The sequence below is a fragment of the Cetorhinus maximus genome, chromosome 7 (assembly GCF_964194155.1).
Source record: "Cetorhinus maximus chromosome 7, sCetMax3.hap1.1, whole genome shotgun sequence".
NCBI lineage: Eukaryota > Metazoa > Chordata > Chondrichthyes > Lamniformes > Cetorhinidae > Cetorhinus > Cetorhinus maximus.
In genome coordinates this window covers 80,482,262-80,502,095 of record NC_135885.1, presented here as the reverse complement: position 1 = coordinate 80,502,095, position 19,834 = coordinate 80,482,262, and the positions used below count along the sequence as shown (strand labels likewise).

General features: G+C 41.7%; 1 protein-coding gene across 3 annotated transcripts in view; it reads right to left on the bottom strand.

Annotated features, from left to right (window-relative positions):
- Window positions 1-19,834, bottom strand: part of LOC144682893 (protocadherin Fat 3-like) — a 689,075-nt gene that overhangs the window by 198,283 nt on the left and 470,958 nt on the right. For 2 of the 3 annotated variants that reach the window (XM_078545759.1, XM_078545760.1), the window contains exon 6: window positions 14,056-14,266. In XM_078545759.1, coding sequence (XP_078401885.1) covers window positions 14,056-14,266 — 211 coding nt within the window. Of the gene's footprint in view, window positions 1-9,827; window positions 9,897-14,055; window positions 14,267-19,834 lie in introns of all 3 variants that reach the window. The other variant, XM_078545758.1, reaches the window with a different exon arrangement.

Genomic DNA, 19,834 nt, shown 5'->3' with positions numbered 1-19,834 from the left:
CCTTGGCTCAAACATGGACAAAAGAGCTGAACTCCAGAGGTGAGTTGAGAGTGACTGCCCTTGACATCAAGGCAGCATTAGACCAAGTGTGGCATCAAGGAGCCTTAGCAAAACGGGAGTCAATGGGAATCAGGGGGAAAGCTCTCCACTGGTTGGAGTCATACCTAGCACAAAAGAAGATGGTTGTGGTTGTTGGAGGTCGAACATATCAGTTCTTGGACATTTCCGCAGGAGTTCCTCAGAGTAGTGTCCTATGCTCAACCATCTTCAGCTGCTTCATCAATGACCTTCCTTCCAACATAATGTCAAAAGTGGGGATGTTCGCTGATGGTTGCACAATGTTCAGCACCATTCATCACTCCTCAGATACTGAAGCAGTCCACGTCCAAATGCAGCAAGACCTGGACAATATCCAGGCTTGGGCCGACAAGTGGTAAGTAACATTTGTGACACACAAGTGCCAGGCAATGACCATCTCCAACAAGAGAGAACATAACCATCGCCCCTTGACATTCAATGGCATTAATATCACCAAATTCCCACTACCAACATCATGGGGGGGTTATCATTGATCGGAAACTCAACTGGACTAGCCATACAAATACTGTGGCTACAAGAGCAGGTCAGTGGCTAGGAATCGTGTGACGAGTAACTTGCGTCCTGACTCCCCAAAGCCTGTCCACCATTTACAAGGCACAAGTCAGGAATGTGATGGAATAATCTCCACTTGCCTGGATGATTGCAGTTCCAACTCTCAAGAAGCTCAACACCATCCGGGACAAAGCAGCCCACTTGAAACGTTCACTCCCTCCACCACTGACGCACCATCTAAAAGATGCACTTCAGGAACTCACCAAGGCTCCTTAGACAGCGCCTTCCAAACCCTCAACTGCAATCATCTAGAAGGACAAGGGGAGCAGATAGATGGAACACCACCACCTGGAAGTTCCCTTCCAAGCCACTCACCACTCTGACTTGGAAATATATCGCCGTTCCTTCAATGTTGTTGGGTCAAAATCCTGGATCTCCCTCTCAAACAGCACTGGGGGTATACCTACACCACATGGACTGCAGCAGTTCAAGATAGCAGCTCATCAGCAGCTTCTTAAGGGCAATTAGGGTGGGCAACACATGCTGGCCCAGATCCCATCAATGTATATGAAACAAGCAGGTGATGCGCATCTGTCAGAGTTCCCTGACGTATTACGAGCTGATGCACTGCAAATGGAGGGGTCTATGGTGCAGAACAGTGCATCCATGTCTTGTGGCTCTGAGAGAATGAGCTCATGGGCACCCACAAAGTAGCACAAGGAGTGCAGGTGCAGTGTCATGTACTATGCAGGGCACATAGCTTGGGTCAGTCAGTTCAGATTCTGGGAGATGATACCTGTGGAGTATGCGAAGAGCTGCAGGCCCTGAACAGGACACTTGCAATGCCCCAATGATGGTTCGAGAGGGTGCCAGCTGCAGTCCAGCAGTAGATCCCTTCAAGCTAGTGTGAGAGCAAACAAAGGATGACCCAGAGGAGGAAGAAGGTTCCATTCTAATGGAGGGAATCTCATCATCCTCATCCTGTCAGAGCCAGGACCAAATGTCCACGACTGACCCTGCTGAGATGCAGGCAGTGTAGTCACAGGAATGCCTGCACAATGTGGCTGACTGACACGGTCCTCACAGCTGCCTAGCCAAAGATGTGAGCAGGTTGCCTCCAACTCTTCTGAAGCAACAAGGGGAGAACTGCGTAGGAGTGTGCGCGTTCGGAGAACACCTCGATGTCTAGAACACAGTCGGTCATTGTGGTATGTAGTACGTGATATAGATATAAATAAGAAAACTCCGATGTAATGGTTTATATGTTATTTACTTCAATGATTATTTACTATATATAGAGATTAACAAGGCAAAGGAATACACAATTTAGGGGGGAACATTGAGAGGTGTAGAGGAAGTGAGGAACCCTGGAGTGAATGTCCACAATCCCTGAAGGTGGCAGAACAAGTTGATAAAATGGTTCAGAAGGTATATGGAATCCTTTACTTCATTAGTTGAGGTATAGAATGTAAGAGCAGGGAGGTCATGCCAGAACTATATAAATCATTAATTCTGCCACAACTTGAGTATTGTGTGCAGTTTTGGTCACCTCATTACAGAAAGGATGCAACTGCATTAGAGAGGGTACAAAGGAGACTTACGAGGATGTTGCCAGGACTGGAAAAGTGCAGCTATAGGAAAGATTGGATAGGCTGGGGGTCTTCTCCTTGGAACAGAGGAGGCTGAGGGGGGATTTGATTGAGATGTACAAAATTGTGAGGGACCTGGATAGACTGGATGGGAAGGGGCTATTTACCTTAGCAGAGAGATCAGTGACTAGGGGGCATAGATTTAAAGTGATTGGTAGAAAGATTTGAGGGGAGATGAGGAAGTACTTTTTTACCCAGATGGTTGTAGGGGTCTGGAACTCACTGCCTGAAAGGATAGTAGAGACAGAAACCCTCAAGTCATTTAAAAGGTGTCTGGATATGCACCTCAAGCGCCCTAACCTGCAGGGCTACGGACCAAATGCTGGAAACTGGGATTAGGCTAAGTGGCTCATTCTTTAGATGGCACAGCACAATTGGCCAGGTGGCCTCTTTTGGTGCCATAAACTTTCTATGATTCTATTCTATGATTCTTATTGAGGCCCATAGACACTGTCGTCAGTTGAGCTTCCATCTGAGCCGACGGTATTGGGAAGGATGTTGGCTTGGTTCCCATCCTTGTGGAGGCTCAGGCTTTGTCCAGTGCCAGACATGTAATACATCACCATCTGCTTAGGGTGCCCTCAGCTGAATCACTGCTGGATCAGCATGACCCATGAAATAATAGTGTCTTACATGGACTCCACACCACGTCTCCTAGCCCTTCTTGCGCCATGTCTTCATCCTTCTCCAGCAGCTCAGCCTCTTCTGCCTCGCAATCCCCTGACACTTCTCCACCCTCCTCCTTCAAGTATATGGGTCCTTCCTTGCCCTCTGCCTCCTCAAAACACTGACCCCCTTTGCTGTGCAATGTTGTACAGCATGCAGCAAATGACGACCATCTGGCAGACATGGCAGGTCAGTTCTGGGTACTTCACCAGAGGGATCAAGGCAGAAAAATCTAATTTTCAGCAGGCCAAATGAGCATCCTGGTGTAGGCATGGCTTGTGTTTTCTCTGCGCTGGGGCTCTGTCTGAGGATCCCTCAGTTAGAAGCCACCACCTCAGAGGGTAGCCCTTGTCACCCAGAATCCATCCATGCACCTGGGGGGTGGGGTGGAAGAGCGGAGGCAGCCTCACGTAGTATAAATGCGTCATGGCAGCTCCCTAGAAACCAAGCACAAACATGTAGGAAGTTCTTCCTATGAACGCACGCTAGCTGAACATTTATGGAACTGTAACCCTTCCTGTTAATAAAGTGATCTGTTCTCTCCATTGGTGCCTTGATGGCCACATAGGTGCAGTCCATGGCATCCTGGACCTGGGGGAATCTGGCTATAGATGTGAAGCCAGTAGCCCACTGCATTTGTGATGCTGCATCCATTGAGAAGCTGATGAATTCAGCCACCCTTGTGAAAATGGCATCTGTGAAGGTATGTGTACATCAGTGAACAGCCAACTGAGATATCCCACAGAGGTCAGCAGCAGAGAGCCACATTGACCTTCACTGCTACCAGCAGGGCCTGGCGATGGATGGTTCTAGGAGCCAAGTCTTCATTCAAGAAGGTACAAGGGTCAGTCATTATCTCCCTGCACATGCAAAGTCTCCTCCTGCATTGGCTTTCAGACATCTCCTAGTAGGTGAGCTTGCTATTGTACAGACGTTGCTCAGGGTGTTCTCTGCTCCTTACCTTCCTCAGTGCTGGCTGCTAACGTTGTGCCTCTTGCTGCCTTGGACCTTTCCTCGTGGCATTCAAGGCTGCTGCTGCAGCTGCTCTGCCTGCAGGTGTGAGGGGTCTGCACCTGTGTGCAGTGATAGGGTTCCTTTCTTGGAGAATAAATTACTCAAAGCTTGGTTGAATGGACTGATGCCTAGTTGGTGGCAATGTGCATTCAAGGACCACACTTTGCCTCCTCCACTCTCCCTGGTACAGATTCAGGACCTTCACTAAGACATTTCCAGTTGAGGTTATGCAAAATATTGTTACTTGCGAAGCCTTCAAAGCTTTCATGCACTTCTGAGGGGCCTCCCGCTGTGTTCCTGATTACACTGAGCTGGTGTGGTTCATACAGGCTTCCAAACCTCACATGACTCCGTCAAAGTACCAAAATAGCTGCTTCAGCAGTTTTCACAATGACGTCCCTCACCGTGTGTGTTAAGTCATGACCCTCCTCATTTCCAGCGGCAGTAAAAATGGTGGCTGGCACCGGAAATTGGACTGGGAATTCGACATGCACGGGCCCACCTGCCTCTTTTATTGCCATCACTATGCGGTTCGGTCCTGTGTTGGGGCAGGAAAATCCAGTCCTATGCCTCTATTTATAAAGCCAAGGATCCCATATGCCTTTTACAACTTGTCATGCCACCTCCTAAGACCCCCAGGTCTCTCTGTTCCTGCACCCCCTTGTATGGGGATGTTTCAGCATTACTCACAACCTGAAAACATATAAAAAAGAATCCAATGGGTATTAGCCAAATTTTGAGGTATTTTTAATCTTCTTTGTAAAATTTTTGGTTCATTCAAAGTGGGGGGGAGGGGCGGTTAAATTTGGGGAAGAGAATACTTTCTATTTCAGGAACACTAAGGCAATCCTAGTCAGTTATAACATGAAGTGGAAAATCATACTATCAGGTCCAAATGAGAAGGATACGATCACTTAAAGGTGTGAGTCAAATAGCAAAGGCTAGATATGGGAGGAAAATGCCAGGCATAAATCAAATGAAGAAAATCAATGTGGAGGCACAAAACAGGTTTTGTGAGCAAATAATGCGTTGGTATAGTACTCAATGCCTTGTTTGATGAATGGCCATAATGTGCATGCAGCTACATGACAAAGGTAGCCCTACTTGACATTTGAGGGTATCCTCCCCAGAGGACAGCAGTACATTATTCTCACAAGCGGTAATCAGGTTCATTGTTGTGTGGTGTACCTCCTGGACTCAGCAAAAGAAGACAGCATACTTAGCAAATCTGCAAAGCAACAACTACCTAGCAATATCATATACCTTGTAGAGGACTTAATATTTAATGCCACAAAGGCAATTTTTTCAAGCTGTTTTGAGGCACACAAGGCTCCTGAGTCCTCCAACATTGCCTAGTTAGAAAATTCTGAACAGTGCACACCTAATGCATTTAAATTGTTTGGTCTCTGTATTGTCTCCGTTTTGTATCTCACAACTCCTCAACTTGAACTGCAAAAGGAACTCTTATGCTCCAATCAACTTGATTTCCCAAACTGCCTTGCTATTTAGCTAGAAAAATATAAAATCAAAGTATTATAGCCATTATAATGACAAAGTACGACCCTAAAATGACAGCTAAATTATACATGTACACCTGGTCCAATTAGCCACCAAAAGAGTGCATCTATGCCTGGATTTTTAAGCCCCACCGGAGATAGGAAGCATGGATTTGGGAGTGGGAGCCCTCAGTTCCCTGGCTCCATCCTATCCTCATGCCATTTTTACAGAGGTGGGATGGGGGAGGAGGGGTTTAGACAGGTCTACTTGCCTGCAAGTGGCGGGTAGCCAATTGAGCCTGCTAGTGGCCACTTGAGGCCAATAGTTGGAGGTTGAGTGGGATTTTCCAGCTGCCACAGGTGATGAGGCACTTTGCAGCTGCCTCGAGGCGGACTCCTGGCGGTAGAACAGGGGCACTCCAGGCAGGTTTAGAGGCGGCCCCTGCACTACTGGATTCAGCAGCAGGAGCTGGTGGAGGAATTCTCCCCAAACCCCGCGGCTCTACAGCAGTGACCTGACTGGAAAGCACTTTTTATTTTAACTTTGAAAAAGTTGATGAGAAGGTGCCTCCAGTTTGGGGCACCCTCTCCCTCACTTACCTGCGAGAGCAACCTGCTGCTGTTTTCAAGCTGGAGTGTCTGCTATTGGTCCTTCTGCTTTGATAGTGCACCTGTCATCCTTATTTGGATGGTGAGCCTGCCCTCTGGCTGTTAATTGGCAAAATTCACAGACAAGTGCCTGTTTCCAACCCATTTCGAGGTTATGACCCCCATTTGAGCCTGTCACCGGAGTCCTGAAGTGCACAGGAAAGTCCTGTCCCTCATCTTGATGTCAGCCATGGTTCAGTTGGAAATAATTCCACTTCTTAGTTAGGTTGTGAATCCAAGCCCTACTTCAGAGTCTTGAGCACAAACATCAAGCCTGGCACTCCAGTGCAGTACTGGGGGAGTGCATCACTGTCAGAGGTGCTGTCTTTTGAATGAAATGTTAAACCATGACCCTATCTCTTCTCTCAGTTGGACATAAAGAGGATGCCATGGCACTATTCCAAAGAAGAGAAGGGAAGTTATCCCCAGCGTTCTGGGCAATACTCATCGCTCAGTTAACATCACAAAAATAGATTCTCTGACCGTTATTATATTAATGTTTGCAGGGGTTTCCTGTCTACAAATTGGCTGCTTCATTTCCTAGATTACATCTTCAAAAGTACTTCATTAGCTGTAAAGCACTTTGGGACATCTTGAGGTCGTGAAAGACATTATAATAGATGCAAGTCTGTTTGCCTGTCTTCTCCAAGTGCAATGTCATAGCAGCACTTCACTTGCACTTCCCTCAATTTAGTCTACAGCATTCGCTGCTCCCAATGCGGTCTCCTCTACATTGGAGAGACCAAACGCAGACTGGGTGACCGCTTTGTGGAACACTTTCGATCTGTCCGTAAGCATGACTCAGACCTCCCTGTCGCTTGCCATTTCACCACACCACCCTGCTCTCATGCCCACATGTCTGTCCTTGGCCTGCTGCAATGTTCCAGTGAAGCTCAACGCAAACTGGAGGAACAGCACTTCATCTTCCGACTAGGCACTTTACAGTCTTCCGGACTTAATATTGAGTTCAACAATTTCAGATCATGAACTTTCTCCTCCATCCCCACCCCCTTTCTGATCCCCCTTTTTCCAATAATTTATAATTTTTTAACAAATATATTTTTCTTTTCCCACCTATTTTAAAATTTATTTCAATCTACTGTTTCATCTCCACCTTTTAGCCCATTTCAATCCCTTCCCCCCACCTCACCCCCACTAGGGCCATCTGCCACTAGCTTGTCCTGCTTGTTACCCTTAATGTCCCCATTAGCACATCCTTTAGATAATATCACCACCATCAACACCCCTTTGTCCTTTTGTCTATGACATCTTTGGTGGTCTCTTCTTGGCCTCCACCTATCACTGGCCCCCTATCGAGCTCTACCTGTCCCACCCCTCTCAACCAGCTTATATTTTATCTCATTTCTATATGTCTTAGTTCTGATCAAGTGTCATACGGACTCGAAACGTCAACTGTATCCCTCTCCGCAGATGCTGTAGGACCTGCTGAGTTTTTCCAGGTATTTTTGTCTTTGTTCTAGATTTCCAGCATCCTCAGTATTTTGCTTTTGTCATAGGAGATCAACTGGTTATATCTTAAAACATTTAAGACACTGCTAATTATGCATAATTCCTGTATCATGTTTGTCTGTCATACCAGTCTTATAATTGCTACCTGTTAGTTTTAAATCATAAAGTACCTATACTTACTATTCATTACACTTACCTTTCCGTCCTCTCAAAGCTAGGTAACATTCTGGTGCTACAGGCCACCCGCTTTACCTATCCTCTGATTCTGGCTTGTTAATTTGGATGGATATTTTCCCACACCCTTATGCTAAAAACTGGGTGAAGGACCTAGCCAAATCATTCTTCCCCAAGGATGATTCAACACTGTATCTTCATGATTGCTATTTACTGCTGGGGAGTGTTACTCACACACACACACACACACACACACACACACACATGCTGGTAATGCAAGGCCTCTACCATAAACGTATCTGTGGATTTTTTGTATCCTGGTCTGCAAATGCAAAACCATAAAGCTGGATCAGCAAGAAGCCTCGTTAACACTCAACGGTGTGATTTTCTATCCCCAAGCAATGTACTGAAAATAAGTACATTTTCACAGAGATGAGGCAGCCTTGGAACTGTTACATTACAGTGCAGGATCATTTTGTCAAATATTTTTTTCATTGAAAAGGTTTATATATCAGACTCCAGTACTCAACAGAAATGGAATCCATATGACTAGCAAATATATTGCATAAAGGTTGTATTTTTAATATAACAAAGGAATTGACACTTATCTATTGTTTATACACAGCATATATTCTCTCCTGAACATTATCCTCAAAAGATACGCCAAGAGGGCAACTATAGCACGTAATAATTTTAAGGAATCTTTGTGGTTCAATACTGATTTATGGCTTTTTAAACTTCAAGTATAACTGAAATGCTTTGTTACTCTTTTCCAATAACTTTTTCAAGAAAATTGAGAAGTCACCATTGGGCTAAATTAAACATTAAATTAAACATTGCCAAAAATCTATTTGAATTTCCAGTACAAATCCACATTTAGCAGGCAAATGTTTCAATGAACTGCACATGAGCCAAACTGGAAATATATTTCAAAATACTGGACTTGGAAAATTTAGGAAGAGAGCCATAAAATACATCATATATGCACGTTTTTAAATTACAGTGATAATGAAAAAGAAAAAGATTAAGGCTTATCAGAAAGAAGGTCCAAATTTCAAATAAGCAAAATGTCATGTATAGGGCTTGTACTATCTTCAAAGATAATGTAATTACTCAATTTTGGTTGCAAAGCAGATATAGATAAAATTTAAGTTGATCACGTGGATGAAATGATCATGACATTGCAGCAGAAAACTTTTTTTTTGGAACTTGTATCGTTAAAAGTTCTTTGTCATCTCAGATTTTACAAAAGGGCAATTCTCAATTGCAGCCAATAAATAAAATAATTGATATAGGGAGAAGGCACGTGGCTGGCACCCATCTCTAGAAAAAGGACAAATTTGTTCCATCTAATGCACTTTATGTTCCTAAAATGAATCATGTTCTCACTAAGATACGCTAGTTAGAATTCCAATATTCTCTTAGCAATTGCTCTGTCTAACAACATACCTGCATTTTGGATATGAAGGTCCATCAGATGTTACCTGTTAGGTGTCCCTATTCTCATTCAGGTTACTTATAGCAAACTGAAATACACTGGTGTTGATAAAATATGTCTTACAATATGAGTCCTTTATGCTGAACACATGTGGATATGCAAATATTTAGTAGAATAATTTAATAACTAGTTGGCTAATACACCAACCTAATCCACTAATACTTAAATATGTTACTCAGCAAGAATAAAATGGTGGTTGGATATACATGATAACCCAAAGGGAGGAACCAGTTTTTCAGTAGCCATAGAGAATTCGAACAACGTTCTGCAACAGACTTCGGCAATACTATGACAATTCTTTTTAGTGTTAACATAGATATTTCATCACTAAAATGAACCACCTTATTTTATAATTCAACACATGCATGGAAGAGGTAAAATCTGAAGAATTCTAAAGCATCACATATTCAAACTGGAAAATTATTCCTTCCCTTGCATGCAATCCCTGACCTCACAATGAAAACATTTACAAGAATGAAAAACCCCTAATAAAAATCAAAATTTATATCAATGTGATATAAACAACTGGTTTAATGCCAAACTGAACAATGAGAGCATCAGAAAATTCTTGAAATAGACAATATACTTGTGATTTCAGAGACTTTATGGGAGTAGCGATACCTTCTCTGGAACAGTTCTGGCCACAAGCTGTCTGATAAACATAGAACATCTCTCGAGCTTGCTTCCCACCTTGAAGGGGGGACAGACAGGGGCATAAAGAGGAAGGAAAGGAGAAAAAAAAGACAGGAAAGAAAGGATTGAAGAAACAAAAAGGACAATGATGGGAAACATTAGTTAGAAAAAGAGTTCAAGAAAGTTTAGGATGCAATTATAGCATTTTAACTTGACATATACCATAAACTGAACATTCATCCAAGCATACCATAACATGTAAGACCTTATGAGTGTGCTTCATCTTTCTCAAAAGTCGCTTCTACTTGTATTTATGCTGTACAAAATGTAAACTACACTCAGGATTTTAAATATGAATGAATTCAGTCAGTACCAACAATGAGCAAACATGTTACTGGAACTTTTTTCAAAAAATTATAATTTTGATGCTTCACAATGTGTTTTTTCACAATTGTCTCCTCTCACCTGAAGGTGCTGAACGTTGGCAGAATATGGGTCTATGGGCACTGACAGCTCTCTAAAATGTCCATTCATCATGTCTAAATTAGATAATGAGTGTCATCAGGCTATTCAATTTATTCTCCAGAAGAAATCACTGGATAGCTACCAGTGTTGGGAACACTGGCTAATATGCACCCCACCTCTCCAGTTCAGAGGCACAGAGTCCAACTGCTGCCTCAGCTGAGCTTAACTAACTCAGTACCAAGCAAAGATCAAGTCTGGCATATTCTGGCCTATTTGGCTTACTGCTGCACCAGACCATGTCTTTTCTCTTTAGACCATCAGGGAAGGTCATAATGTATTAAGTTTATGAAGTATTTTTCACTGTTCTCGTTTTACACAATTCAGTCCCATCCTTGAAGAATCCAGGGTAAGCACTCCGCTAATCCAGCATATGAATTGGTAAACAGATAATGCTCAATGCTTAAGAGCAATACAGTTCCACTAATAAGTATTATTAACGGTAGAGCTATTGAAGTTGCAATTCAACTGCAGAAACCTGTCCACCCTATTTGAGGCATAAATTAAAACACATTGCATTCTAAAATAGATGAGCAAAACAGATCAAAGACATTTCATTCTGACTACAGCCTGACCACAGATTGCTATGGGAGAGTCACAAGTTTATTTTGGTTCACAAACATGCCTGACGATTCAGCTGATGTGGAGGTATAGAGAGTCACCTGGGATACAGGTACGCTGATCTAACTCTAACAGGGATAATTTTAAGAAAAATATGCTTTTTAGGGATTAAGATACAATTTACCATTACTTAAATGCACACATAAAATATAAAAATAATCGCACCTGATCTTTAAAGGGCATGTTTTCCGGCCTTCAGTTTTTGAAACTAGGGCAGTTAGTGACCAACAAGTAACTGAAGGCTTACTTGTACTACATGCACACAAGCTAAAGCATCAATCAATGAAGAACAGAATCTTCAGGTGACAAGTTCTGTCAGTTTTAAATGTGATGCTGTACAATGGTGTTATTCTATTTTTAAAAGGACTTTAAGAAACAAAAATACAACTCAATAAATAACCAAGCTCTAAATGATGCATCCTGCGATGTTCTTAATTAAAGAAAGACGTTGCTTAATGCAGGAATAAATTGAGCAAGTCAAATCAATATGCAAATTCCATCTGGGTCACAGAATATCTTGAATGTGATCTTCCTCATTACAGTGACAAGAATCTTCCCAAAAACTAACTGACATGGTGGACTGACTAAGTTATGGATGAAAGCCTGAAATGTTGTCTGTTTAAATGGCAACAAACCATGTGCTTCGATGATTTTTAGTGTGTGTGTGATACTCATGGAACAAATGCATAATATTAGTTCTACTAACATTGTGACATAATGCAAAGGAATACACTTCAGTTTGGGAAAATAATTTTTTGAAAAACCAAATGGACATCACTAAGTAGCTCATTAAACACTTCCCTCACATCAAACAATAAATATAAGATTTTCAGTTGAGTCTTTGGAACGAAAACAGAAAGGGATGTAAAGTCACATATGGAGCCTGGAGTCCAAACAAATAAAAAAGCAAATCGCATAACAGTACAAGGAGATAGTTGGCCATTCTAGAAATATTCACAGAAAAGAACAAATCATAGTGTACTTAAAGGGAGAAAAATATAAAGATTTAAACTGTTTCCATGCCAAACATATATGCTATATATCCCAGGCTACTCACCTGCAATGATATGAGTGTCACACAGAGTTACTAGACTCGGAATACAAATTCCACAGGTCATAGAGAAACTAACATAATGTCCTGTAAGTGACTAGGTTGTTGTTTATTGTACACCAGATTTAATAGACTTGATATACAGTCCAGGGTGTACTAAATCACACATATTTCTGCTTTTATTTCTCAGATCATTTACATGCTGCAGCTAACCTCTTAAACCAATGAATAACACATTTTTTGATGATCCAAATCTTTATGGATAAGCTACAGCATGGAACAGGGTTATTAGCAATAACAGAACTTCAACAGCCACCAAGAAAAGACATGAAAGATAGTATTAATCTATCAAATATGGTTGGTTCTATGAAAGTAACGATATCTCTTATCGGCAAGTTTTGAAAACTCAAATCTCAATGACAGAGACCTTAAAGACTTAGGGCCGGATTTTTGTGGAGTCAGATGACTCCAGAGTCATTTTAAAATGGTAGTTGGGACCCAATTCTAGGATTCCAACGCTCATTCCCAGCACTGGCAATTTTCGCTGGCATGGGATAAGGGTGCGGGTAGAAAGCCTGCACAATGCACTCCTGGCCTGGCTGGCTCCATTGTGGGGGTAGGCATCTCCTAGCCCCCTGCGATTTTTGCGGAGTCAGAGCAGGTTCTCCACAACTCATGGTTCATGACCCCTCAGAAGAGTCATAAACCATAGTCTGGGCTCAGAAACCTTTTGAAAGGTCTGTTTGGAAGGCCTTAACCATGCTTTCCAGTCACTGTCCATTGTCCCTCATCCTCTTCATCCCAACTCAATGTCAGCTCATGGCCCTCAGTCATCCCCCATGTAACCTCATACTCTCAATGCCAACTAATTTCCCTTCCATGCCCATTCACCCAATATGCATAACCAATGAGCCATATATAAACATTGGCAAGTGTAGAACTGCTGAGAAAATCAAAAATACCTGTTCAAAAATGTACATTGAAAAAAAGTGTTGTTCTTACAACTCTATAAAAGTGTCAATCAGGCAGACCATTAAAGTATCAACAACAGAGGCTTCAAACACTTTGCATCTCTTAATTTTGTCCAAATTGAGGCATTGACAAAAGAGATCACAGTAGGAACAACTTATTATAATCACTTAAAGATGTCAATTGAGCAAAGTCAATAATTCACTTCACTTGTCAAAACAGAATTCCTGCTGAATTCATGCCTTTAGTAGTCTGGGCTCTCAGTCAAGCATGCATAATGAGGACAGGTGGAAATTCATTTTTTTCTCCAAAGAACATTTTTGAATGGGTGTTTTTTTTTCTCTCTAGTTCCACACATGCCAAGGTTGTTATACGCTTCATTGGTTATGTACATAGTGCATGCTGGTTGAATAACAAGGAATGGGCATGAGTTGGCATGGAGAATATGAGAGGCCTTGGGGAGTGACTGTGGGGGGCATGAGTTGACATTGCGTTTGTATGGAGGGTATGAGGGACCATCTGTAGTTGGTGGGGTTGAGGGAATGTGAGCAATGAGGGTTAGAGAGCCTAAATGCTTTTATTACAACCGGGATGAAGTCACAGAGAACCGAGGTGGGCCTTCTAACCAGCCCACCTCAGCACTTGCCCATGCTAGTAGCCACCTAGGATCTGCTTCAGGGGTTGGTGGGCCTGACTCCATTCCCTACCCACCTCCCGAGAGCGAAAATCGTGCAATTCCTGTCTCTTTAAACCAAGGCAGGCCTAATGATTTGGGAAATTCCCTGACTCCAGTTATCCACCTCAGTAGCAAAAATCTAGCTTTAAAGTTCAAATTCCACCTTGCAAAGAAAGGAATATCCTGTGGTCCTTATTTTCATTTTCTTTTATATCACCACTATAATTTTATCAATCCACAAATTTCATATTTCAAAAATTCAAAATATTTCAGGAAAATTTAGTACTCAAAGATTAAAATAGATATAAAAGCTATGGTTTTAAATGGATCTCAATGCGATAAATGGGAATTTCAAAAACACTGACAAGATAACTTACCCACTATATCAAACCAAAGAGGAATGTTACTTGGCTGAACTGTGACCACGCCCACAATTTCATTCACTCTGTCATTCTCCATCACTGTGAAGTTGTAAAACAGTTCGTCAAAACTGAGGGGAATGGAAGCTGGTTCCGGTTTCTTAATCCACTCAATGTGCAAACGTGCAGTGGAAGACTTCTGTGGTCTTCCATTGTCCACTGCCTTAATCTGATATCAATGATGAAAACAACAAAAATAGAATACAAACTTAAGTAAATGTCATACGAGTAAATTAATTCCATTGTCTTAAAAAGATAACACCAAATCTACCGAAAATGAATGTACTAGATAATTAAGACTTCAGATAATAAGGTTAAGACTTATTCAACTTAATTTTAAAGCCAAAAATGAATTTTAGAAGACATCACAACCCATAACAGCAAAGCAGAAGTTTATAAAATTACACAAGAATTAAGAATATTAAACTCAACATCTTGCATTTGATTGTTCATTGTATTCAGTCTATAATTCATAATATTTACAATATTGGGAGTGACGTGCTAAGCATGTTAGAGATAATGCAATACAAATGAAAGGCCAGTCAGTTTAACAGTGACATAAAAGTTGAAGATTTATCACATATTTATCACATTTTGTTATATTTCTTCCATTGTACCATTGATCCACTGAAGTCAATGGGAATTCCTGGGGGAAACTCTCCACCAGATGCAGTCATACCTAGCACAAAGGAAGATGGTTATGGTTGTTGGAAGCCAATCATCTCAGCCCCTAGGACTTCACTACAGGAGTTCCATGGCAATTCCATGGCCCAACCATCTTCAGCTGCTTCGTCAATGACCTCCCCTCCACCAAGTAGGATGTTTGCTGATATTTGCAGTGTTCAGTTCCACTTGTAACTCCTCAAATAATGAAACAGCCCCTGTCTATATTCAGGAAGATCTGAACAACATTCAGACTTAGACTGATAAATAGCAAGTAACATTTGAGCCACATAAGTTGCCAGGTAAATGCATGATACTCTAAATCTTCAACTTTTATGCCACTCTAAATGTTATTGGCCTTTCACCTGTCTTGCATTATTGAAAACATGGTTAGTGTCAACCCCAATACCTTAAATAAAGTATAGACTGAACACAGTGCAAGGTGTTACCATCTTCAATAAGAGTGGCTGCAATGTATACCATCTACAAGATGCATTGCAGCAACTCGCCAAGGTTTCTTCAGCAGCACCTCCATAACCCACAACCTCTATTGCCTGGAAGGAAAAGGACAGCAGATGCACGAGAATATCAACACCTGAAGCTTCCCTCCAAGTCACACTTGGAAACATATCGCATTCCTTCATTGTCATAGAGAATAAATCCTGGAACTCCTTCTCTAAGAGCAATGTGGGAATACCTTTACCACACGGACTGTAGCGTCTCAAGATGGCAGCTCACCAGCACCTCCTCAAGGGCAGTTAGAGATAGGCAATAAATGCTGACCTTGCCAGTGATGCCCACATCCCATGAACAAAGAAAAAAAAATCTGCCCATTAATGCCCAGCACTCAGAATTATAGAATGATACAGTATAGAAGGAGGTCATTTGGCTGATCATGCCTTTATCAGTTCTTTGGCAGAGACATCAAATTATTCACCCTCCTCTTCTGTTCTCCCACAGCACTGCAGTATTTTTCCTTTCAAGTAATTATCCAATTCTCTTCTGAATGCTTCCACCACTCTTTCAGGCAGTGCATTCCCAATCAAAGCAACTCGCCGCATTAAAAAATGTTTCCTCATATCACCTCTGGTGCTTTTGCCAATTACCTTAAATCTCCGTAAATCTGTGCCCTCTGGTTACCAATCCTTCTGCCACTTGAAATAGTTTCTCCTTATTTATTCTAACAAAACTGTTCATGATTTGAACATTTCTATTAAATCTCCTCTTTACTGTCTTTGCTTGAAGGAGGATGACCCCAGCTTCTCTAGTCTCTTCAAGTAATTGAAGTCCCTTATCACTGGTATAATTTTAATAAATCACTTTTACACGGTAAGTCTTGACATCCGTCTTTAGGTTTGATGCCCAGAATTGATCACATACTCCAGCAGAGGCCTAACTACTGTTTTATAAGGTTGAGTGCAACTTCCTTGCTTTGATACTCTATTCCTCCATTAATAAAACCAAGGATCTCAAAATGCACTTTTAAAGCCTTCTCAACTTGTTCTGCCACATTCAAAGATTTGACACCTCCATGTCTCTCTCTCATGTTCCATGACACCTCATATTTCTGCACATTCTTTAAAACTGAATTCATTTTGCCACTCCTCATTCTTCTTAGCAAAATGTATCACTTTAGACTTCTCTACATTAAATTTAATCTACCACGTGTCTGCTCATTTTATCAGTCTGTCCCTGTCCTCCTGATGTCCGTTACTATCCGCCACATTATTTACTAAATTTCAAGCACTGTTTCATCTGCAAATTTTGAAATTATGGCCAGTATACCCATGTCCAGGTAATTAATATATATTAAAAAAGTGCAGTGGTCCTGATACCAATCTCTGGGGAACATCACCGTATACATCATTCCAGTCCGAAAAAACACTGTTCACCACTACTTTCAGTTTTCTGTCCCTTAGCCAATTTTGTGTCTGTAGCACCAATATCCCTTTAATCCCACGGGCTTTAATTTTGATAACAAACCTATTTTATGGTACTTTGTTGAATCCCTTTTCAAAGTCTGTACACACATCAAGCTTATACACATCAGCCATACTCTGTTACTTCATTAAGAACTTGATCAAATTAGTGAAACGCGATTTGCCTTTAACAAATTCATGCTGATATTCATTTATTAGCTCATACTTCTGCAAGTACCAATTAATTTTGCCCCAGATTATTGTCTCTAAAAGGTTCCCCCCACTGACGTTAGGCCGGGTGATTGCCGGGTTTATCCCTCTCCCTCTTCTTAAACAGGGGTGTAACATTTGCAATCCTTCAGTCCTCTGTGGCATCACCCCTCATCTAAGTAGGTTTGGAAAATTGTGGCCAGTCTCCACTCCTCCTTCCTCACCTTCCTAGGGTGCATCCCATCCAAACTGGGTGACTTTCCTACTTTTGAGGGCTGCTCTTTTAAGTAATTCTTCTCTCTATTTTTATCCTATCCACCATCACTATTGTCTCCTCCTTTACTGCCTGGAGTTTGGCTGTAGCAGATCCCACAAATGGAGGACCAACATTCCTTTTTTGCTTCATTTTTACAGGAAATATGTTTGAAATAAAGAGATAATTCTCCAATGCTTTTAGTAGCTCATGTGAAGCACAGATTTTTTTACTCCCAGTTCGGAAATAGTAGGCCACACTGGTTTACAGCCTGGAAAAGTGTGCCCTGTTGGGTGCATTACAGATAGTTAAAACTGCCCAGGTGAAACATACCTTGATCCATTTTGTTAACACACAAATGCAGAGTGATACAAATATATTTGGGAAATATGTTCCTGCTACAACAGTAACTCCTAAGTATATGTGCAGAAATCCTTAATAACTGGTATACTCCAATCTCAGAGCCACGTTCTGGTTGTTTTCCATTATCCAACAAACAAAGCAAAACAATTGACAAAATAATCCTTTTTGGGGTGATGTATTACAGGGCCTTTGGTCATTTTTTTCATGAAAAGGACTTAGATATGATTAATGTTAAGGCATTGATTTTAGATTAAAGAGGAGTTCACCAAGATTGGAAATCCTCCTCTGTCTTGCAGCCAATGGGAGAATGTTAATAACCAAGTTTTGATACTATTATCCATTATGATTAGGAACAATAGAGAATATCTGTCATTGGCTTCTATGCTGTTCCAGTGAAGCTCAATGCAAGCTCAAGGAACAGCACATCATCCTTTTACTTGGTATTTTTCAGCCTTACGGCTTTAACATTGAGTTTAACAACTTTAGATCTTAAATAGCTCCCCGATTTTCTTTTGGGCAGTAGGTATTGGTCCTGCACCAGAGCCACAGCAAGTGGAGAAAATATGATCTATTGCTGGGGTGGGGGTGTCCTATTCGTACATGGTTGCCAGGATAGTACACACCTTGGGAACAACCTTCTTTTCTTCTACCACATTCTTTGGTCAGAGGAACCTTCTACTCTTTGTCAACTGTTCCATGTTTCCCTCCTCCTCTGCTATTTTGCTTCAACCACTTACAACTCCTCCTCATCCATGTATTGCTTCTATGCTTGTCTCATTATCCACCCCTTTTGCCTTGCACCACATCATTTGTCATTTAATCACTCGTGTCTTCCATCCTCTCACAGGCCTTTTCCAGTTACTCTTTCCCTGGCCCATATTAAGATACTAATCACAAACTGCCATTAGGATCAAAGCGTCATTTAAAATGATTAATTTTTGTGAAATTGGGTGGTTCACTAGATTGTGTTTGTTTACCTTTAGCAACTGATTTCAAGCCATGCCCCTGTAGTTGTTTCAAAACTCATCATCTCCACCGCTTTCTAGTTCTGAAAAGCGTTCATCAATCTGAATCATAAACTTCGTTTCTCTCTCCACAGATGCTGCCTATCCAGCTAAGCAATGTCCATTCTAATTATTTTTTTCATGTGTCATCTGTTCATTTCAATTTTTGTGCATGGCTACCACAACTTATTAGTGACCTGCGTGGTAACTTCTAGGTTGCCAAGTGGTCATGCACAGCTTACAGGGAACATTGCTGCTGAGCATTTCCAACATTTTCTGTTTATATTTCAGATTCTCAGCATTCAAAGTGCTTTTGTGACAATAGGAAAATTGCTGAAAAGAGAGACATGCCCAAGCTTTTCATCTTGCACTCATCAGGACACCTTGCTCAAATTCACCTTTGAAATGGAGCAGTCAAATTAACTCCCCTTCCTTGACATAGTAGTTGAGAAATCTGCCAGGGGGTTCTCTGCAGCAAGCCTACCTTCACTGGTCAATATACACATTGGGATCGGCCTTATTGGCAACCTTGTAAATAGGGCCTGAGCTCACCATGCGAGCTTGAGGCTGAAATAGGGCACATAAAAGGCATCCTGCAGGATCATGGCTGCCCTGATCACATCATCTGGTGCTGTGTATCATGCAAACACATGAATGGGCCTAAGGCCATCATTTTTGGCCCTATAAAGTGCCCAGTCTACCTCAGAATGACTTTGAAGAGCAAGGTATCTCAAAAATTTGAGCAACAGGTGAAGCTACCTGTTTCATGCTGCTACTATGCAGTAGCAACACGAGTGGTATTCGCCACTAACAGGTTGCTGCCATCAAGCCAAAAAGATGTTCTGACTATCACACAAATGAGTAATGTGGTATATGAACTTCAGTGACAGTGTGATGCTAGGTATGTAGACCGTATGTCCCAAAGACTGTAGGATCGTATCAAACAGCATGTCCCAGTCGCTGTTCACACTTGCAAGATACAGACCATACCCAACCAGCCTGTGCTTGCAAAACTCAAAACACAGTGTCCAACATTAGATGTGATTCCACGATCGGACATTTGCTAAATAATCCTCAGTGTGCTAAGAATTACGCTGACAAACAATTTAAGATTGTTATTCGGGCTCGCAATGTGACACATTTACACGTATTGGAAGCTACATATATTAATACACAGTGCCCTGTTCCTTGCAGACAGAAGGAACGTGTACACACGTTGTGCCTGTTTCAGCTAAACAAAATAAGTCACAGCAATTCGCTGACTCATTCTTCAGGGCAATGCCTTGACCAATCAGGGCCAAGATGCCTGGTTTAAATTTCAAACA